Source organism: Oncorhynchus nerka, linkage group LG27, assembly GCF_034236695.1.
Source record: "Oncorhynchus nerka isolate Pitt River linkage group LG27, Oner_Uvic_2.0, whole genome shotgun sequence".
In the NCBI taxonomy this organism is placed as follows: Eukaryota; Metazoa; Chordata; class Actinopteri; order Salmoniformes; family Salmonidae; genus Oncorhynchus; species Oncorhynchus nerka.
In genome coordinates this window covers 41701087-41718437 of record NC_088422.1, presented here as the reverse complement: position 1 = coordinate 41718437, position 17351 = coordinate 41701087, and the positions used below count along the sequence as shown (strand labels likewise).

Genomic DNA, 17351 nt, shown 5'->3' with positions numbered 1-17351 from the left:
GTTTGTAGGCCTCCTTGCTGGCACACGCTTTTTCATTTCTGCCCACAAATTTTCTGTGGGATTGAGGTCAGGGCTTTGTGATGGCCACTCCAATACCTTGACTTTGTTGTCTTTAAGCCATTTTGCCACAACTTTGGAAGTATGCTTGGGGTCATTGTCCATTTGGGAGACCCATTTGCAAAGAAGCTTTAACTTTCTGACTGATGTCTTGAGATGTTGCTTCAATATATCTACAGAATTGTCCTTCTAATGATGCCATCTATTTTGTGAAGTGCACCACTTTTCTGAGGTTTTCCTTTGATTTCCCCATGATGTCAAGCAAAGAGGCACTGAGTTTGAAGGTAGACCTTGAAATACATCCACAGGTACACCTCCAATTGACTCAAATTATGTCAATTAGCCTATCGGAAGCTTCTAAAGCAATGACATAATTTTCTGGAATTTTCCAAGCTGTTTAAAGGCATAATCAACTTAGTGTATGTAAACTTCTGACCCACTGGAATTGTGATACAGTGAATTATAAGTGAAATAATCTGTCTGTAAACAATTGTTGGAAAAATGACTTGAGTCATGCATGAAGTAGGTGTCCTAACCGACTTGCCAAAACTACAGTTTGTTTATAAGAAATGTGTGGTTGAAAACGAGTCTTAATGACGCCAACCTAAGTGTATGCAAACTTCCGACTTCAACTGTAAGTCAGACTGCTGTTCATTGACTATAGCTCAGCATTCAACACCATAGTACCTTCCAAGCTCATCATTAAGCTTGGGGCCCTGGGTCTGAATGACACCCTGTGCAACTGGGTCCTGGACTTCCTGACGGGCCGCCCCCAGGTGGTGAAGTTAGGAAACAACACCTCCACTTCTCTGATCCTGAACACACGGGCCCCACAAGGGTGTGTGCTCAGCCCCGTCCTGTACTCCCTTTTCACCCATGACTGCGTGGCCTCCAACTCAATCACCAAGTTTGCAGACGACACAACAGTAGTAGGTCTGATTACCCACAATTACGAGACAGCCTACCGAGAGGAGGGCCCTGGGAGTGTGGTGCCAGGAAAATATCCTCTCACTCAATGTCGACAAAACAAAGGAGCTGATCGTGGATTTCAGGAAACAACAGAGGGAGCACACCTCTATCCACATCGATGGGAGCGCAGTGGAGCAGGTGGAAAGCTTCAAGTTCCTTGGTATACACATCACTGACAATCTGAAATGGGCCTCACGCACAGACAGTGTGGTGGAGGCTGAAGAAATTTGGCTTGGCACCTTACAACCCTCACACACTTTTACAGATGCACAATTGAGAGCATCCTGCCGGCTGTATCACCGCCTGGTACGGCAACTGGGGGTGGTGGTGCGGTCTGCCCAATGCATCACCGGGGACAAACTACCTGCCCTCCAGGACACCTACAGCACCCGATGTCACAGGAAGGCCAAAAAGATCATCAAAGACAATAACCACCCGAGCCACTGCCTGTTCACCCCGCTATCATCCAGAAGGCGAGGTCAGTACAGGTGCATCAAAGCTGGAACCGAGAGACTGAAAAACAGCTTCTATCTCAAGGCCATCAGACTGTTAAATAGCCATCACTAGGCAACTCCCACCCGGTTACATAACCCTGCACCTTAGAGGCTTCTGCCCATTATTCATAGAGTTGAAATCACTGGCCACTTTAATAGTGGAACACTAGTCACTCTGATGTTTACATATTTTTGCTTACTCACCTCCTGTGTATATACTGAATTCTATTCGATTGTATTTTAGTCTATGCCACTCCGACAGTGCTCATCCTAATATTTATATATTTCTTAATTACATTATTTTATTTTTAGGTTGTGTGTATTGTGTGTATTGTTGTGAATTGTTAGATATTACTGCGCTGTTGGAGCTAGAAACACATGAATTTCGCTTCACCAGCAATAAGATCTGCTGAACACATGTATGTGACAATTAAAATGTGATTTGATTTGATTTGAAGAACACCAAAAGCCCAGTGACAGCCACTCAGCCCCTTCCCCCTTCCCCCTTCCCCCTCCCCCATCCTAGAGTGTCTCTCTCTGGAGTTTACCTGACCTAATCTGTGTCAGGCCTGGTTTGTCTGACTGACTTCTTTACGTAATGAGCCCTCCTCAAGGGCTGCTAGCCTGCTCCATTACCCAGCAGGCCAACTTGTCCAGTCCAAATCAGAACGTACTTAAGGGTTGGCTCATTTTAATGGCTCCAATTAGTTCCCAAGAGGTAGGTCGACCAGTCTGCCACGACATGATGTTACGTAACACTAACAGTCATATTAGCAAGCAGTTCATTATGATGACTGCAGATGTTGCTAACAGGTCACATTCTGTCTGTGAGGGATCAAGCAGTATTGACTTGTAGCACAATATAGGTCAGTCATGCAAACAGTGCAGGTTAGTGTTTTTTTTATGAATCTTGTTCTGGAGGTAGCTTTGCAGAGAGGTCACTTGCTGGCACAGCCAAAAAGTCATAAAATATGATTTTAAACTTAACCCTAACCTTAAATCAAACCTTAACCACACTGCTAGCTCTAATGCCGAACCTTAATTTAAGATCAAAAGCTAATTTTGGTTTTCATACATTTTTACAATATAGCCAATTTTGACTTTGCAGCTGGCCAGTCTAGCAGAAATCGCTCAGTCCTGCATCCAGGACAAGACTTATCCCAATAAACGTCAACCTGCGCAAACAGTTTGAAAATTCATTTAGTTTGATTTACATTTTCTCAATTGGTTTTAACACATTTCTACAATTGATAAAGAGAAGGCAAAGGAAATGCATAGTTTACCTCTACTCTAAACACTCCAGACACGATGGACATCAACAGAAACACAACTATCCTTTAGCATCATGATACTGTTTTATTTTCCTCCTCTTTTCTTGAGAAGTCTTGCCCCCTTGTCTTTGTGTCTGCATCCTAACTGTCAGCCTATTCCCTATATAGTGGACAACTCTTGACCAGAGCCCAAGTAGTGCACTATATACCATTTGGGACAGAGCCTGCCTATAGTGGGCCAGACATAAGGACCGGACCAGAGGGTGGCACGGCTGGAGAATCTGCCGAGGGGCCATTGGGCAGGGAGTAGATTAAATCCAGAGGTCTCTCCCCCTCTCCCCCTCCTCCCCCAGGGCACAGAGATCATAGAGCTTCTCTGATCAGCTCACTGATGTGGTGGTAATGCAATATGGATTTTTCCTCCGTCCTGATTTTGTCAACCGTGCATTTAGTGCCAGCTTTGTAAAAACAAAGGCACCAGAGACTTCCTTCCTGCTACTGCCTGTCACACGGAGTGGAACAGGTGAACCCAAGAGCAGAGGGGGGGAATTGAGCCCGGGCAGGTTACCGGAAACCAGGTGCGGAGGCTGAGGCTGGAGCGAGAGGTGTTGGGACAGGGTAAGCAGGTCCAGAGGGGAATCCAAGGGAGCGTAGAGTGGGGAATCCAGGACAGAGTAGCAGGACTGGCGAGAAGTTGTACTGGAGACAGGTACCAGAGTCAGAGTGGGCAGAACTGTAGCGGAGAGGGAAACAGCACCAGGCAAGGGAAAATAGGCACAACAGGACAACAGGAACAAACGGCTAGAAACATGGACTGACTAAGCGGAGATTACGATCTGGCAGCGTGGAAGTGACAGGACTGAGTATTTCTCTTGATTATGGAACAGTTTGCAGCTAGTGGGGATCTGCTCTGACTCCAGCACACCTGTCTCCGCCCACACAATCACACACACACAGAGAGAGGGAGAGTGCACTGGGGGAGTGGTGGCAGGTCAAGGAGGCACAGGATGAGCACTAGAGGGCGTGGAAGCAGATGTGACACTGCCAGTTTATTTATATCAGTAGCAGAGGATGCTTGCAATTGAGAGGAAAGTAAGGCAAGCTCTATTGGTCATACAGTATTTACTACTATCCTATTGGTCATACAGTATATACCGCTTTCCTATTGGCCATACAGTATATACTACTACTCTATAGGTCATACAGCATATACTACTATCCTATTGGTCATACCTTATATACCACTATCCTATATACAATACAGAACTGCCAAGGAGATACAGTACCTCTGCATGGCCTTTGGCATTTTAGACTCCCCATGGAGATATCATCACCAATGCCATCAGTAGTGGAGATGATTCTCCATGAGCAGATGTTACTCTCTTACACTGGTGGTTGGTTGCTTCTCACGCATCCTTCACAACTGTACTACTTTCTTCTAAGTTTCCACAGGCTCCTATCCCCAGTTAAGGTTTGTGTCCCAAATGGCACCCCTTTCCCTATGAAGTGCACTACTAGTGGTGTAGTATTATATACTGTCTACTAGTCGTGCACTAATAGCGGTGCACTAAATAGTAAGTAGGGTACCATTTGGGATACAGACATAATAAACCAACTGACACACTGAGGTCTTTCAGGTTCCCTAGGGGTGTTGGTTTTTTCAGTGCCTTTAGGTCCTCTCTTGCCATTGGGTTGGTTGTATGTAGGCTGTGTTCCAATGCTGTAGTTAGTAGACGTTCACATTGCCAGCAGCACAGTGTGTGTATTGCCTCAGAGCAGAGAAACTCAGATGGATTCAACATAGGAGAGTGGCACCTATCTGTGTCATTAATGGTGGGCTTCTGGAGCTGCAGCCCTGAATGTTTTTGTTCCAGCCCCGAACCTTTTGATTCTCGAAGAATTGTGAAATTATAGGCTGTAAAAACATGGCTTTGGTGTGCTTTAGGACCTTGTGGACACCTCGGAATGGGCGGGCAGGCTGTTTGACTCTTTTTTTTTTAACCAGGGAAAAACACATTGAGACCAAGGTCTCATTTGCAAATGTGCCCTGGGAACAATACAGAAGATAAAATTATACACAATTTAAAACAAAAAATGTAATAAATAGCAAATATTATATACACCATAAATAATCAAACAATACAAACACATTTATCAATATAAAAATCCCTAGCCTTTCTCCTAAAGCTGGTTGAGAGAATGCCAAGAGTGTCATCAAGGTAAAGGGTGGCTACTTTGAAGAATCTCAAATATAAAATGTATTTTCATTTGTATGACACTTTTTTGGTTACTATATGCATGATTCCATATGTGTTATTTCATAGTTTGATGTCTTCACAATTATTCTACAATGTAGGACATATTAAAAATAAGGAAAAACCCTTGACTGAGTAGTTTTGTCCAAACTTTTGACTGGTACTGTACATCGCCCCCTTTTCTCTGCCCGTTACATCTAAAAATGTTGTAATTAGCAATGTCAATGTCCTTATCCATGATCGAATCATTTAATCAAGTCTCTGATAAAACAAAAATGTCTGTGTTTGTGTCATGCATCCACATATCGATAAAGTCCATCTTTGACGTCAATACTTCGCACATTTAAATGTAACAAACCCAGCCCTTTATAAGATATAAAAACAGCAGGGGTGTCCATATTTACCCTAACCAGGTCATTATAAACTTGATCATTTAAGTAAGTCAGGAGATTTCATAGGAATATAAATTAAAGTTATCAAAGCTTGCCCTGATGGGCCTGCGGCTGCATCTACTCTGTGGCTGTTTAAATACTATTGAAATTAAGACGGGGATAATGCAGATTTCCTTGACTTGACTAGAGTATTTAACATCAGAAACAGTTTGATGTGTGATGGTGGTTGGGATAAGCCGGGTAGAGTGCAGGTTCTATACCAGTCAGTCTCTCAGAGCAGCCTTAAAATGGCCTTGCAATGGATAAGCCCCAAGATAGTTTGGGTGAATTCCATCTCCTTTGTAGAATATTTTTTCTTTACAAAAAGTGTCAAAGTTATCAATAAAGACAACATTGACCGTTTGTTTTCTTCCTGTGAATTTGTCTCTTGGGTGTGAACGGTTTAGGCTATTAGCTATTATGACCCCACAAATGAAAGCTAAGTCTCCCAGGAACATATATGGGACTTCTGCATAGAATGACTGGGGAAATGAATTGAGCTTCTCAATTTAAATCAAATCAAATTGAATTTGTCACATGATTCGAAAAACAACAGGTGTAGACTAGACTTATCCCAAGCTTAGCTAAGACTCTCAGGAACAAGTATTCTGTTCTAAGAAAGATGAAAAACAAAATGATTGCCTGATGATTTTCTTTCTGCTTTCCTGAATTTTCCAATGCCTGCATAATGCATTTCAATCACTTGAAAGCAGACTTACATTTGGCATTACCTGATTTGACATATATTTGTGTTATTTCTAAGGCCAGATTCAAAAGCTTCATCATATCATTTTTACAGATTTGTTTCAGATATGCCCATGGCCCTAAAATATCAAATTCAATAGTGTGATGGTCCATGTTATCAAATTTTTTAAATGTGTGAATAGGGCAGTAAATATTGTACAGAAAATGCATGTATTCAGTTGAATGCACTCTACTTTGGTATTGTAAAGCTCTGCCACATCTCTCCTTTGAAAGAGAACTAACTGAGTCACTGGATTATAATTTCAACACCAAGCCCCAACATCATGTGCTATGAGATTGACAATAATCGTAAACATGATATTTTCTTTTACTGAAATTTTCATTTTCGTCAAAAACAAGTGCCTTTTGTTTTGATGGCCTGCATATGTGCAGTTCGCGCGACACGTCCATTAGACCTGATGCCGTGTTCCTCCGCATGAGTTTAGCTAGCTAACGTCGCAATGACATCGCCTACGAGCGTGATCAGGGATTTCGATTGAAGAAGCCGTTTCTACCTATCTTAATACTCAACCATCTTTGGTAACATTGCGAGGGTGCTTTGGTAACTGTGGAATTCTTTAAGACGTCTGGCTCATTGGACAGGTCAGAGTCTATGTTTGAAGTTGTTGAGATTTATGGGGTTTCCTGGCAATACACTATAGATGTACACAATGTGTTCCAGAGTAGAGAGACCCACAGTAGCTGCTGTAATTGAAAAACGGGCAGTGTTTGCTGTGGCAGGTGGGACGGTGCAAGTTACCTGAATGTTCTATTGATATTCGATTGGCTTTTGAATAAAATTGACGCGAGTGGATTATTTGTAACATTCTTAATGTGCACCTGATGCATTTAGCTGTTGAATGTATTTTTTTATTTAACTATGCAAGTCAGTTAGAAACAAATGCTTATTTACAATGACGGGCTACCGGGGAACAGTTGGTTAACTGCCTTGTTCAGGGGCAGAATGACTGATTTTTACCTTACTGGCCCAGCGCTCTAACCACTAGGCTACCTGCCGCCGCTCTTTAGCAATTCCCCTGGTGTCACCCTCATAATATAAATAAAAAGACTATCCAAGGAATGCTTTGAGAGCACACTTACTGAGAGTTTGGATGATTGAGAGCTCCTGCATGATTGTTTCATTCCTTATTGTTGTCTGTTTGAGCCGCACTAAACTTCCCCCTGCCACTAATATAATACCAGATAATTTCTTTCTCAGCTAGAGCCCTTTTCACAGTGCAATACGCTCATGGTGCCACAGCCCAGGCAGAAATAAGAAAGGCAGAAAAGACAAATAGATTTCTTGGAATCAATCTCCCCCATCTGAGCTGACAATATGGGTCTGTGACTCAGTCCCGAATGGCACCCTAATCCCTATATTGCACAACTGTGGACTAGAGCCTTGGGCCCTGGTCGAAAGTATTGCACTACATAGGGAATAGGATGCAATTTGGGATGTTGCCTGTGTCTCTGTGAGGACAACCTGGGAGCTGTCTGTCTGTCTGTCTGTCTGTCTGTCTGTCTGTCTGTCTGTCTGTCTGTCTGTCTGTCTGTCTGTCTGTCTGTCTGTCTGTCTGTCGCACTGCATGAGTGCTCGTCCATTGGCACCACGCCTCGTAAATCTATTCCTCTCTTTTCGAGATGAAATGAATGGTTTTGAACACTTCACTGGTGCTCCTCACCCCCATCTTTGACCCCTTATTTCATTTTTAAGAGCTGGCAGCTCCCTCTTGTCCTAACTCTCTTTTGTCCTCCTTCTATCCCTCCATCTCTACCCCAGCCCAAAAGCAGCTCTGTCTGTCTGTCTGCTTTCCAAGCCGAGGGATAGATGAGTTAGTGATGTGATGAGGGCCTCTTGCACCTTTAATGGAAGCTGCAGTAATTATTAATTTGATCTAGTGTTTGAAAGGGGCTGCGTCCCAAATGGCACCATTTGTTTTTACCAGTCTCGTCAAAATTAGTGCACTATGTGCCCTTTGGGACACAGCCCCAGTGTCAGACAAGAAGCAGCCGTCTGCAGTATCATTTTTTTCATAATGCGATCTCACCATTCACTTCCCACATGCCCAATATGGCACTCTGGGAGACGTTCAATGGCATAACAATAATTCGAAAATGTATCAGAATGTACATGTGCAATTCATTCCACAATATAAACCTTTGGGGGGGGGGGATAAAGAAAAATATTAAATATTGGTATTTTCATGGTGTTTCTAATATTAGTCTTTTCTCCCCCTTTTTTCCTTCTAGAGTCGGAAACATGCCAATAAAGTGCGGCTGTATTACATGCTACATCCCGTGGATGGAGGCTGCCCAGCAAAGAAACTCAGAACAGACAATGTGAGTACAGCAGCCACTACTACTGTGAATGATACATCTCACTGTATGTGTTCACACTTCTACAATGGTACCGTAGGATTTTTTTGGTGTGCAACGTTTTTGCAAATGGCATGGCCCTATAGATACAAACTCATCTTGTCTCATCTCTGGCTGCACTCACTCACAGTCACAGGAGTTGTCAACTTTTGCTCTTAATGGACCCTCCTGTTATTGATTCCTACCACTATGTGTTGACCCTCTTGCCTCCTGTCAGAATAGGGAATATATAAGTAGCAACACATGTCTGGTTGGCTGAACTGAACCAACGTGGTGGAAGTGAAAAATGAACTGAAAGCCGCAGGTCCAGGATGCCAGAGGAAGCAGAGTAGCTTTCCGTCAAGTGAAAAGAGCACATTGAGAGAAAGGGAGGTACATCACCTCTCCCATGTAAATCAGAGTACATGCCATTTTTGACAGTTGCAATTATGTTCTGCTGTCAGCCCCCGGTCAATACGTGTTGTGGCGTGTGCTGATGCTCTTCCTTCTTGCCTGAGAGAAAGTACAGGGGAAATGGGTGGTGGTTGTGTGGGTTTGTGCTAGCTAGCATCTATGCTTCTATCTATGCTGAATCACTGAGCAAAGAAGAAGAGACCGAGACAAACAGTCGTAAAGCTATTTGCAGGTGGGCATTCTGTTTTGCATTTGGATAAAAACCTGCAGCATTTGTGTTTTATCAGCGTTCCGCACATTCACAGTTACATCCTTCTTTTGTGAGAAAAGGGTTTCTATAATATTATCATATCAATGTGTGTATGCTTGGCTTTTGAAGTTGAGATTCATTGGTGTTGTGGGGAGACAGTGGCAGTGAAAGTAGAACCGTTGCCGTAGTGTCAGATTGGGATTGTGTAGATCAGTGAGGAACAGAGCCATATTGCGTCTCTCAGTTAGAGTGAGTAGATCAGTCAGGAGAGTAGCCTCAGACTCAGGTCTCAGCTGTGATTAGTCCCAGCTATCAGTAAAGAAGATCTCCTCCTCTGGATCTGATAAGGTCTTGTCTGGGGAGAGAGCTCTATATCCCTCCTCTCTCTACATTTGTGTCATTTAGCAGATACTCTTATCCACAGCAATTTACAGCAATGAGTGCATACATTCCCCCTTGGCAATTGAACCCACAACCCTGCCGTTGCATGTGCCATGCTTTACCAAGTGAGCCACACGGGACCCTCTCTCACCCCTTCTCTCCCTCCGTCGCTCTGTCTGTCTCACCTCCTCCTCTCTCTTGCGCCCTCTTTCTCTCTCCCTGTCTTCCCCCCCTCTCTCTATCTTCCTCCTCTCACTCTGCCTGCCCTGCTCCTCTCTTATCCCCCTCTTACCTCAGAGCTGTTGATTAGTCCTCATCACAGGAAGACACTGTACAGAAGCCAGCCTGCAAACCTGGGTTTAGAGGCTAAATTAGAAACCGCTAGGGGGATTGTTTGATCTGGACATTGTGTTGTTGGTTTCATGTGTTTTCCATGTTCACAGAGAGTGATCACTACCATTCCTTACAGATGCTTTTTGAAACCATTTGTAATTGTATGTCACCGATCCCTCCGAAACTGTCATTACACACACCTGGTCCCTATTCCCATTTGATCAGTTATTGTATAAGTGTGCCCTTTGTTCACCATTGTCCTGTCGATTATTGTTCCAATGTCCGTTGGTCGTGTGAGTACCTGTGCTGTGTTGTTTTGGCTTTCGTGCCACGTGTATTGTGCAGATGATTATGGGTCTCATCCCGTGTGATAATCATTGTGCGATTGTGTATTTATTTGAGGTACTCCTCGCTCTTATTTGGGGTCTCAACCCTGTGTTCTGTATACGTGTTTGTTTGGTCTTCATCCCCGTGCCTGTACACGGCACGCTCTAATTTGGGTAAAGAAATGTAAAAACCTATTACGCATTCCTGCGTCTGTCTCCCGACCCTTTATACCAATGCCAACGTGGCATTGTAACTTGATGGCAGACGTTCTATTAGTTATCCCACTTTGACTTTGAGTCCTATATAGCTATGACACTATACTTTACGATACAATAACTTTATTGACCATTTACATGGAAATTCAACTAGTTGAGATGCCTTCCTTGATGGTCCAGCTCCAATGCTCAAGGTAAAAACATGTCCTATATTCTGTGAAAAATAGCAATAACGTTGCCCTTGGATTTCTCACATGGCCAGCTCTCATTGATGACTACGCGTTCACATAAATATCATAACACCCGAGTTATATTTGAAAATACAACTGCCAGACCAGTAAAATGTATTACTGTATTACCCACTGCAGCGTGCATGCAGTCCTCGATAGGGGGATTAGTATTTATTCATTTCCCTACATGAACAGACAGCAAAAAATAAACAGCTTCCAAAAAATGGCAACTAGGGAATAGGCTGCTGGAGGTAGCTGAGGCAATTATTTATTTTCTCTAAGGCCCTATTTGACCTTTTCATCTGCTTTAAGATCAAAGCTCCAATACTGTTGTCTATTATGGGTCGCCGTCCTCTAGAGTAAGTGTATTCTCTGTACTCTCTGTGTTAGCAGGGAAAGCTATATCATTGGTCACTTCCCAACAGCGGTTGTTTTCTGTTGTGTTCTCATGCTCAGTGTCCATGGTACTGAGCAACACACCAGACCAGAAAAACTGCACTGGTCCACCGATTATAGATAATTTCATGGGAAGAGAGGTTGCTGGTCTGTGTCATCCAGTTTAGTTCAAGCTGGGCTTTGGGCTGGGTTTGTAATGTATTGTCTGAAATGTATAATATATGGTTAATCGTATAATCACTTGAACGAAATCAGATCCATGAGGGAGAGATGTGTTTACGTCGATGGGAAGTGCTTTATCAGTGAGTAATGTATTGGGCTGTGTCCCAAATGGATGGTCCCTGGTCAAAAGAAGGGCACCTTGTTGGAAAGAGTAGGTGGGGTGAACGGACCACAGTGGCAACATGCCCTTCTAGTCTCCTCCCCAAACCTACTAATGCCATTCCCATTTTTTAGGCTTTCCATCATCTTCAACCTCGGCTAAATGAGCGGTTTAATAAAATCCATTATCTATGCACTCCCTGAACCAATAAGTGAGCATGACTGCTCACACACCGCATCCTTTCTGAGAAAGTAAATGACAACAATGAAGAACTCTTTTACAAAAACAATCTTAGCATTCCTTAATTCACTCTCTTCGTCTTTCAATTGCTAAGCAACTGCTCACACCTTTTCCCCCAGGTAGTAACATACTGTATGAAATGTGCATGTATTCCCGTCTCATTTGCTGTCAAAGCTCCTTTGCTTTTCACCCAAATGATCTCTTCTCCACAAAATGAAAGAGCATTCAATTATTTGTCTCATCTGTTTTTGACAGGATTATGATGATATCAGTAGGCTGTGGCGTTATCAGACATTACAAAACTCGCTCTGTCGTGGGATGTTCAAGGCTGAGAGAAACTGATTGAAGCTCCATCTCCGAGACTCATTATCTGTAGTTTGAGTCACAAGCCAATGCCACTCCATATCTGGTTGCTTAGTGACAATGATATAGTGATTGTAAATACTCAGGCTGGGTTCCAAATGGCAACCTATTTCCAATTAGTCAGCGTCATTAGTCTGTTAGTTTGCATTGTCTCCTAAACAGCAATCCGTTTCACTCAACCTCAACTGGTGTCCTGTCCACAGACACTATGGATAGATCCCGAATGGCACCATATTCCCTAGTGCACTACTTTTTGACAAGACCCCCATGGGCCTGAATAGGGTGCCAATTGGGATGCAAGCCCATAACAGCCTGTTTACTACACTGCTCTAACAAGCTGACATGCTCAGTCTGCAGCCAATCCAGTCACAGACAATAAACGGCAGCAAATCACAAGAGAGAAAGAGAAGACTGCCATGGCCATATCCATCTGTTTTGTACTGGATCAGCCTAGCGGCATTGGTTACTAATAGATACATGGCCCCCGAAGGACAGTTAAAATCTCCTCCTTAACTCCTGGTCCTGTAACTCAATGCAGAAGCCATTAAAGAGGATGCAATTAGAGACAGGGGAAGACTTTTGGGCTGATTGAATATCTCCTCAGAGCCTCACTCCTATTTAATTAGTGGTGTTTAAATCAACCCTTCATGGGCCGTAGCAGGATATAGTTCCAGGGGAGGAGAGGAGAGGGATTCGGTTTCAGCGGTGGGAGAGATTGAAGTATCCCAGAGAGCAAGAGAACTCAAAAATAACCTGTGTACAGTAGTATCTCTCTCTCTCTCTCTCTCTCTCTCTCTCTCTCTCTCTCTCTCTCTCTCTCTCTCTCTCTCTCCAGTGCATCTGCTCAGTAACTCTCTGTGGTATTACAGTTTTCAGTCTTCAGCTCCTCTACTACTCCACACAGAACCCATCCCAGGGGCTGATCTCATTATAAGTTGGCAGAAAAGTTCTCCCATTCTGTGCATTTTATCACCTTGCCTAAGGCTATGGTTACCATCATGTTATCCCTCAATGCTCATCATATGCACTCACACTATCCACTGTCATTCTCTATTGACTGTAACAGCAGGTGTGAGTTGTGATGTTTTCAGTATTCTTTGGCAAAGAAAAAATGTGTTTAATATTGTTGGTAGCCTGACCTTTCCAGTACTTTCCAAAAGGACACATTTCCTTGATTAGGGAATGTATAATATCTGAAACACAGATTGGATGTGACTGGGCCGTGGCTGTTGCATGGCTTCAAGGTGGCGACATCTGAAAATACACAGGAGAGAGAGAGAGGGACAGAGGGACAGAGAGCCCCTGAAGGGTTGGCAGAAAGCGAGGGAGGTAGAGAGAGAGAGCTCATGGGGGTTGGCAGAGAGGCTGCGTGGTGGTGGTGTCTGGCCAGTCAGTGCGGCCTGTGTCTAGAGTGCGGCCTGTGTCTAGACCTGGCTGAGCTGATCGCAGCTGACAACTGTGGCTGGCTAATCTGACCACACACAGTACGTTCACCGTGGTAACCTGCTCTCGCGGAGGTGGAACGGACAATGAATGTTGCATCAAAATTAATCCCACGACCCACGTCTCTTTGTCAACATATTCACTATTACCTGTCTTCCATGGGTTGAAAACAATTTATTTTGACGGCTGAACATATCCCCCTACGGCAGAGGTGTCAAACTCATTCTATGGAGGACAGAATGTCTGCGTGTTTTAGTTTTTTCCTTTCAGTTAAGACCTAGACAACCAGTCAACCAATCGCTAATTAATGATCAAGTACAAGGGAGGAGAGAACCCGCAGACACTCGGCTCTCCCTGGAATGAGTTTGACGTGATCTACGGTGTAGTTGTGCCTATTAATGCAGTTTAGCGACATTACATTTCAATATTTTGCATGCTGGAGTTATTGTTATTGATATTGGTTTTGTTTGTGAGAAAAGAACGCTACTTAATCTTATGGATCGGACCCTTTTTTAAAATTTCCACCTAAAATGTCATTCCCAAATCTAACTGCCTGTAGCTGAGGATGTGAAGCAAGGGTATGCATATTCTTGATACCACTTGAAAAGAAACACTTTGAAGATGGTAGAAATGTGAAATTAATGTAGGAGAATATAACACATTAGATCTGGTAAAAGATAATACAAACAAAAAAACATACATTTTCTTTTTCATATTTGAAATGCAAGAGAAAGGCCCTACATTAATATAGGAGCTGAGGTGTAATTGAGATTTTGTCAACAAGTTGGCAGCGGTGTGTGTGAAACGTTTCAGAATTACCTCACTCCACAACATTTTGCATCAAGTCTGCCAGGAGTTTGCCCGAATGTGTCGAATTGGTCAATTTTCAAGTACGTAATTGTAGAGAACATACAAAAATGCTATGGTAATATTTTTTTTAGTTTACACACTCCCAGGAATGTCATACATGATGGATCATTAGCTTCCCTACAGAAAAGACACATCTAGATGGCCGGGCCATTTGTCCATTAAAATAACATCAAATTGATCCGAAGTACAGTCTAGACATTGTTAATGTTGGAAATGACTATTGTAGCTGGAAATGGCTGATATCTGGAATATCTACATAGACGTACAGAGGCCTATTATCAGCAACCATCACTCCTGTGTTCCAATGGCCTGTTGTGTTAGCTAATCCAAGTTGATCATTTTTAAAGGCTAATTGATCATTAGAAAACGCTTTTGCAATTATGTTAGCATAGCTGAAAACTGTTGTTCTTATTAAAGAAGCAATACAACTGGCCTTCTTTAGACTAGTTGAGTATCTGGACATCAGCATTTGTGGGTTTGATTACAGGCTCAAAATGGCCAGAAACAAAGCACTTTCTTCTGAAACTCGTCAGTCTATTCTTGTTCTGAGAAATTAAGGCTATACAATGCAAGAAATTGCCAAGAAACTGAAGATATCGCACAACGCTGTGTACTACTCCCTTCACTGAACAGCGCAAACTGTCTCTAACCAGAATAGAAAGAGGAGTGGGAGGCCCTGGTGCACAACTGAGCAAGAGGACAAGTATATTAGAGTGTCTAGTTTGAGAAACAGACGCCTCACAAGTCCTCAACTGCAGCTTCATTAAGTAGTACCCGCAAAACACCAGTCTCAACGTCAACAGGTGACTCTGGGATGCTGGTCTGCTAGGCAGAGTTCCTCTGTCCAGTGTCTGTGTTCTTTTGCCTATCTTAATCTTTTCCTTTTATTGGCCAGCCTGAGATATGTTTTTTCTTTGCAACTCTCTTTTTTATTGAAAATGTATTTAACTAGTAAAGAACAAATTCTTATTTACAATGGCGGCCTACACTGGCCAAACACGGACGACGCTGGGCCAATTGTGCGCCACCCTATGGGACTCCCAATCGCAGCTGGTTGTGATACAGCCTGGATTTGAACCAGAGCTTTTAGTGATGCCTCTAGCACTGACGCAGTGCCTTAGACCGCTGCCCCATTCAGGAGCCCCAACTGTATATCAAGCCAGTTGCCGTGATAAAAGTGTTTTGTTGTTGTGCACTATCCTCAAACAATAGCATGGAATTTTTACTGTAATAGCTACTGTAAATTGGATACTGCAGTGAGATTAACAAGCATTTAAGCTTTCTGACCATATAAGACATGTCTATGTCCCAGGAAAGTTGGCTGTTGTAAACAGCGTTTTCTAGTCACATTATCGCATATTGAGCAACAACCATCCCGGTTTAGGGACACCGATCTAAATTGGTAGTTGCTCAGTATTAGTTTAATTGGATCATAGCACCATGTTGTTTGTGGACCCCCATTGAGACAACAGTCATTCTGATTTCATGTTGCATTATTACTTTGTACTCCCGCTGCTTGTTCTTGTGTGAAGCTCCCAGTTCGGAGACAGGAGTCATCCTACTACAAACAGATAGGAGGAGACACAGGTTCCACAGGTGTCTGGGGCTCCTCTGCCTGCTGAGAATCCTTGTTGAGGACGCCCAGTAGCAGTCAGCAAGAGAGAGACGGAGAAAGCGACAGAGAGAGAGAGGCAGAGATAGAGATTGAGACAGAGACGGGGAGAGAGAAAGATGGAGACAGGTAGAGAGAGAGACAGGGACAGAGACCGAGAGAGAGAGACAGAAAGAAAGAGAGCGAGATAGAGCAATGAGACCGGGGAGTGGGAAAATGCCTAGGGCTGACGTCTACACATGTTGGCTTCTGCTGGTTTGTACAGAGGTTGGCATCTCCAGGGACACCTCTTCATGTTTACTCAAGACAAATCTCAGACTACTTTGCTTCTCATAAACAAACTTTATTGCAATTCATAAATATATTAGCTACATTTATTCAAATGATGAGGTTGTATTATATAATTTTGGTCTCCCTGTTTGTAAAATATTAAGCTTAGATTTATTACCATCAAGTCAACAAATGCTTTATTGAAATGCTTTTTTAAGCACCTCTGTGAGCATCTGCCTGTTTTTCATGAACTTGAATAAGTTCTTATGTCCTATTTGTACTTAATTATCTCTAGGGGCTAGCTGTTAAAGGTGCAATATGCAAAAATCGTTCCTCCATTTCCTGGTTGCTAAAATTAGAACAGTTTGCCTAATTTCAGTTTATGTAACAAAACATGCAATTTATAGAGTAGAGAATATTTGTACCATCTAAACTGTTGTGAAATATATTTTCAATTACCCAAATAATTGTATTTTCAGCTGTTTGAAACTTAAGAATGGGAACCATAGAAACAGAGCACATCCTAGACTTGCTTTCAATGAGAATGACAGATCTAAAACTCACATTTCTATGTGAATTTGCTCTGTTTGCCCAAAAAGTTACATATTGCAGCTTTAAGAGAAGAAATACGGACAGACATTGCTTTCAGGTTTAGTTGTACCTGGTTTTTGCCTCAATTAATGACTTGTTTTGGCAAAAAATACTTTAGTTTGATGTGTAGGTCTCCAAAATAATGCTTAACGCCAATGCAATGCCAGTGGCTAGCTATGTGTGTCGTGTGTCAGTTGATGACTGTCTATTTCCATATGATTGGGCCTGTGAGTTCTTCCTTCCTTACATGGGCGTGCGGGCAGGGGAGGAGCAGAGCGGAGAACCACCAAACACAGGCTGCTGATTGGAGATGGCATAGGTGTACTGTAGTGAACTGCCTTGACTTGAACAAGAAGTGACTGCAGTCTTATGCTTGGTTGCCTTGACTTCTTCTTCAGCAATATCCAACAGATTGCACATCTCTTAATCTGTGGTTTGGCTTGGCTTCAGAAGACAGGATGGGATGGTGATGCTATAGAGAGAGGCTATAAAGGTCCCTCCGCTCTACAAGAGAGGGA

General features: G+C 43.0%; 1 protein-coding gene across 2 annotated transcripts in view; it reads left to right on the top strand.

The window, feature by feature from the left end:
• zmat4a (zinc finger, matrin-type 4a) overlaps positions 1 to 17351 on the top strand; it is a 149694-nt gene that overhangs the window by 61771 nt on the left and 70572 nt on the right. For both annotated transcript variants that reach the window (XM_029638237.2, XM_065011686.1), the window contains exon 3: positions 8472 to 8561. In XM_029638237.2, coding sequence (XP_029494097.1) covers positions 8472 to 8561 — 90 coding nt within the window. The remainder of the gene's footprint in view (positions 1 to 8471; positions 8562 to 17351) is intronic.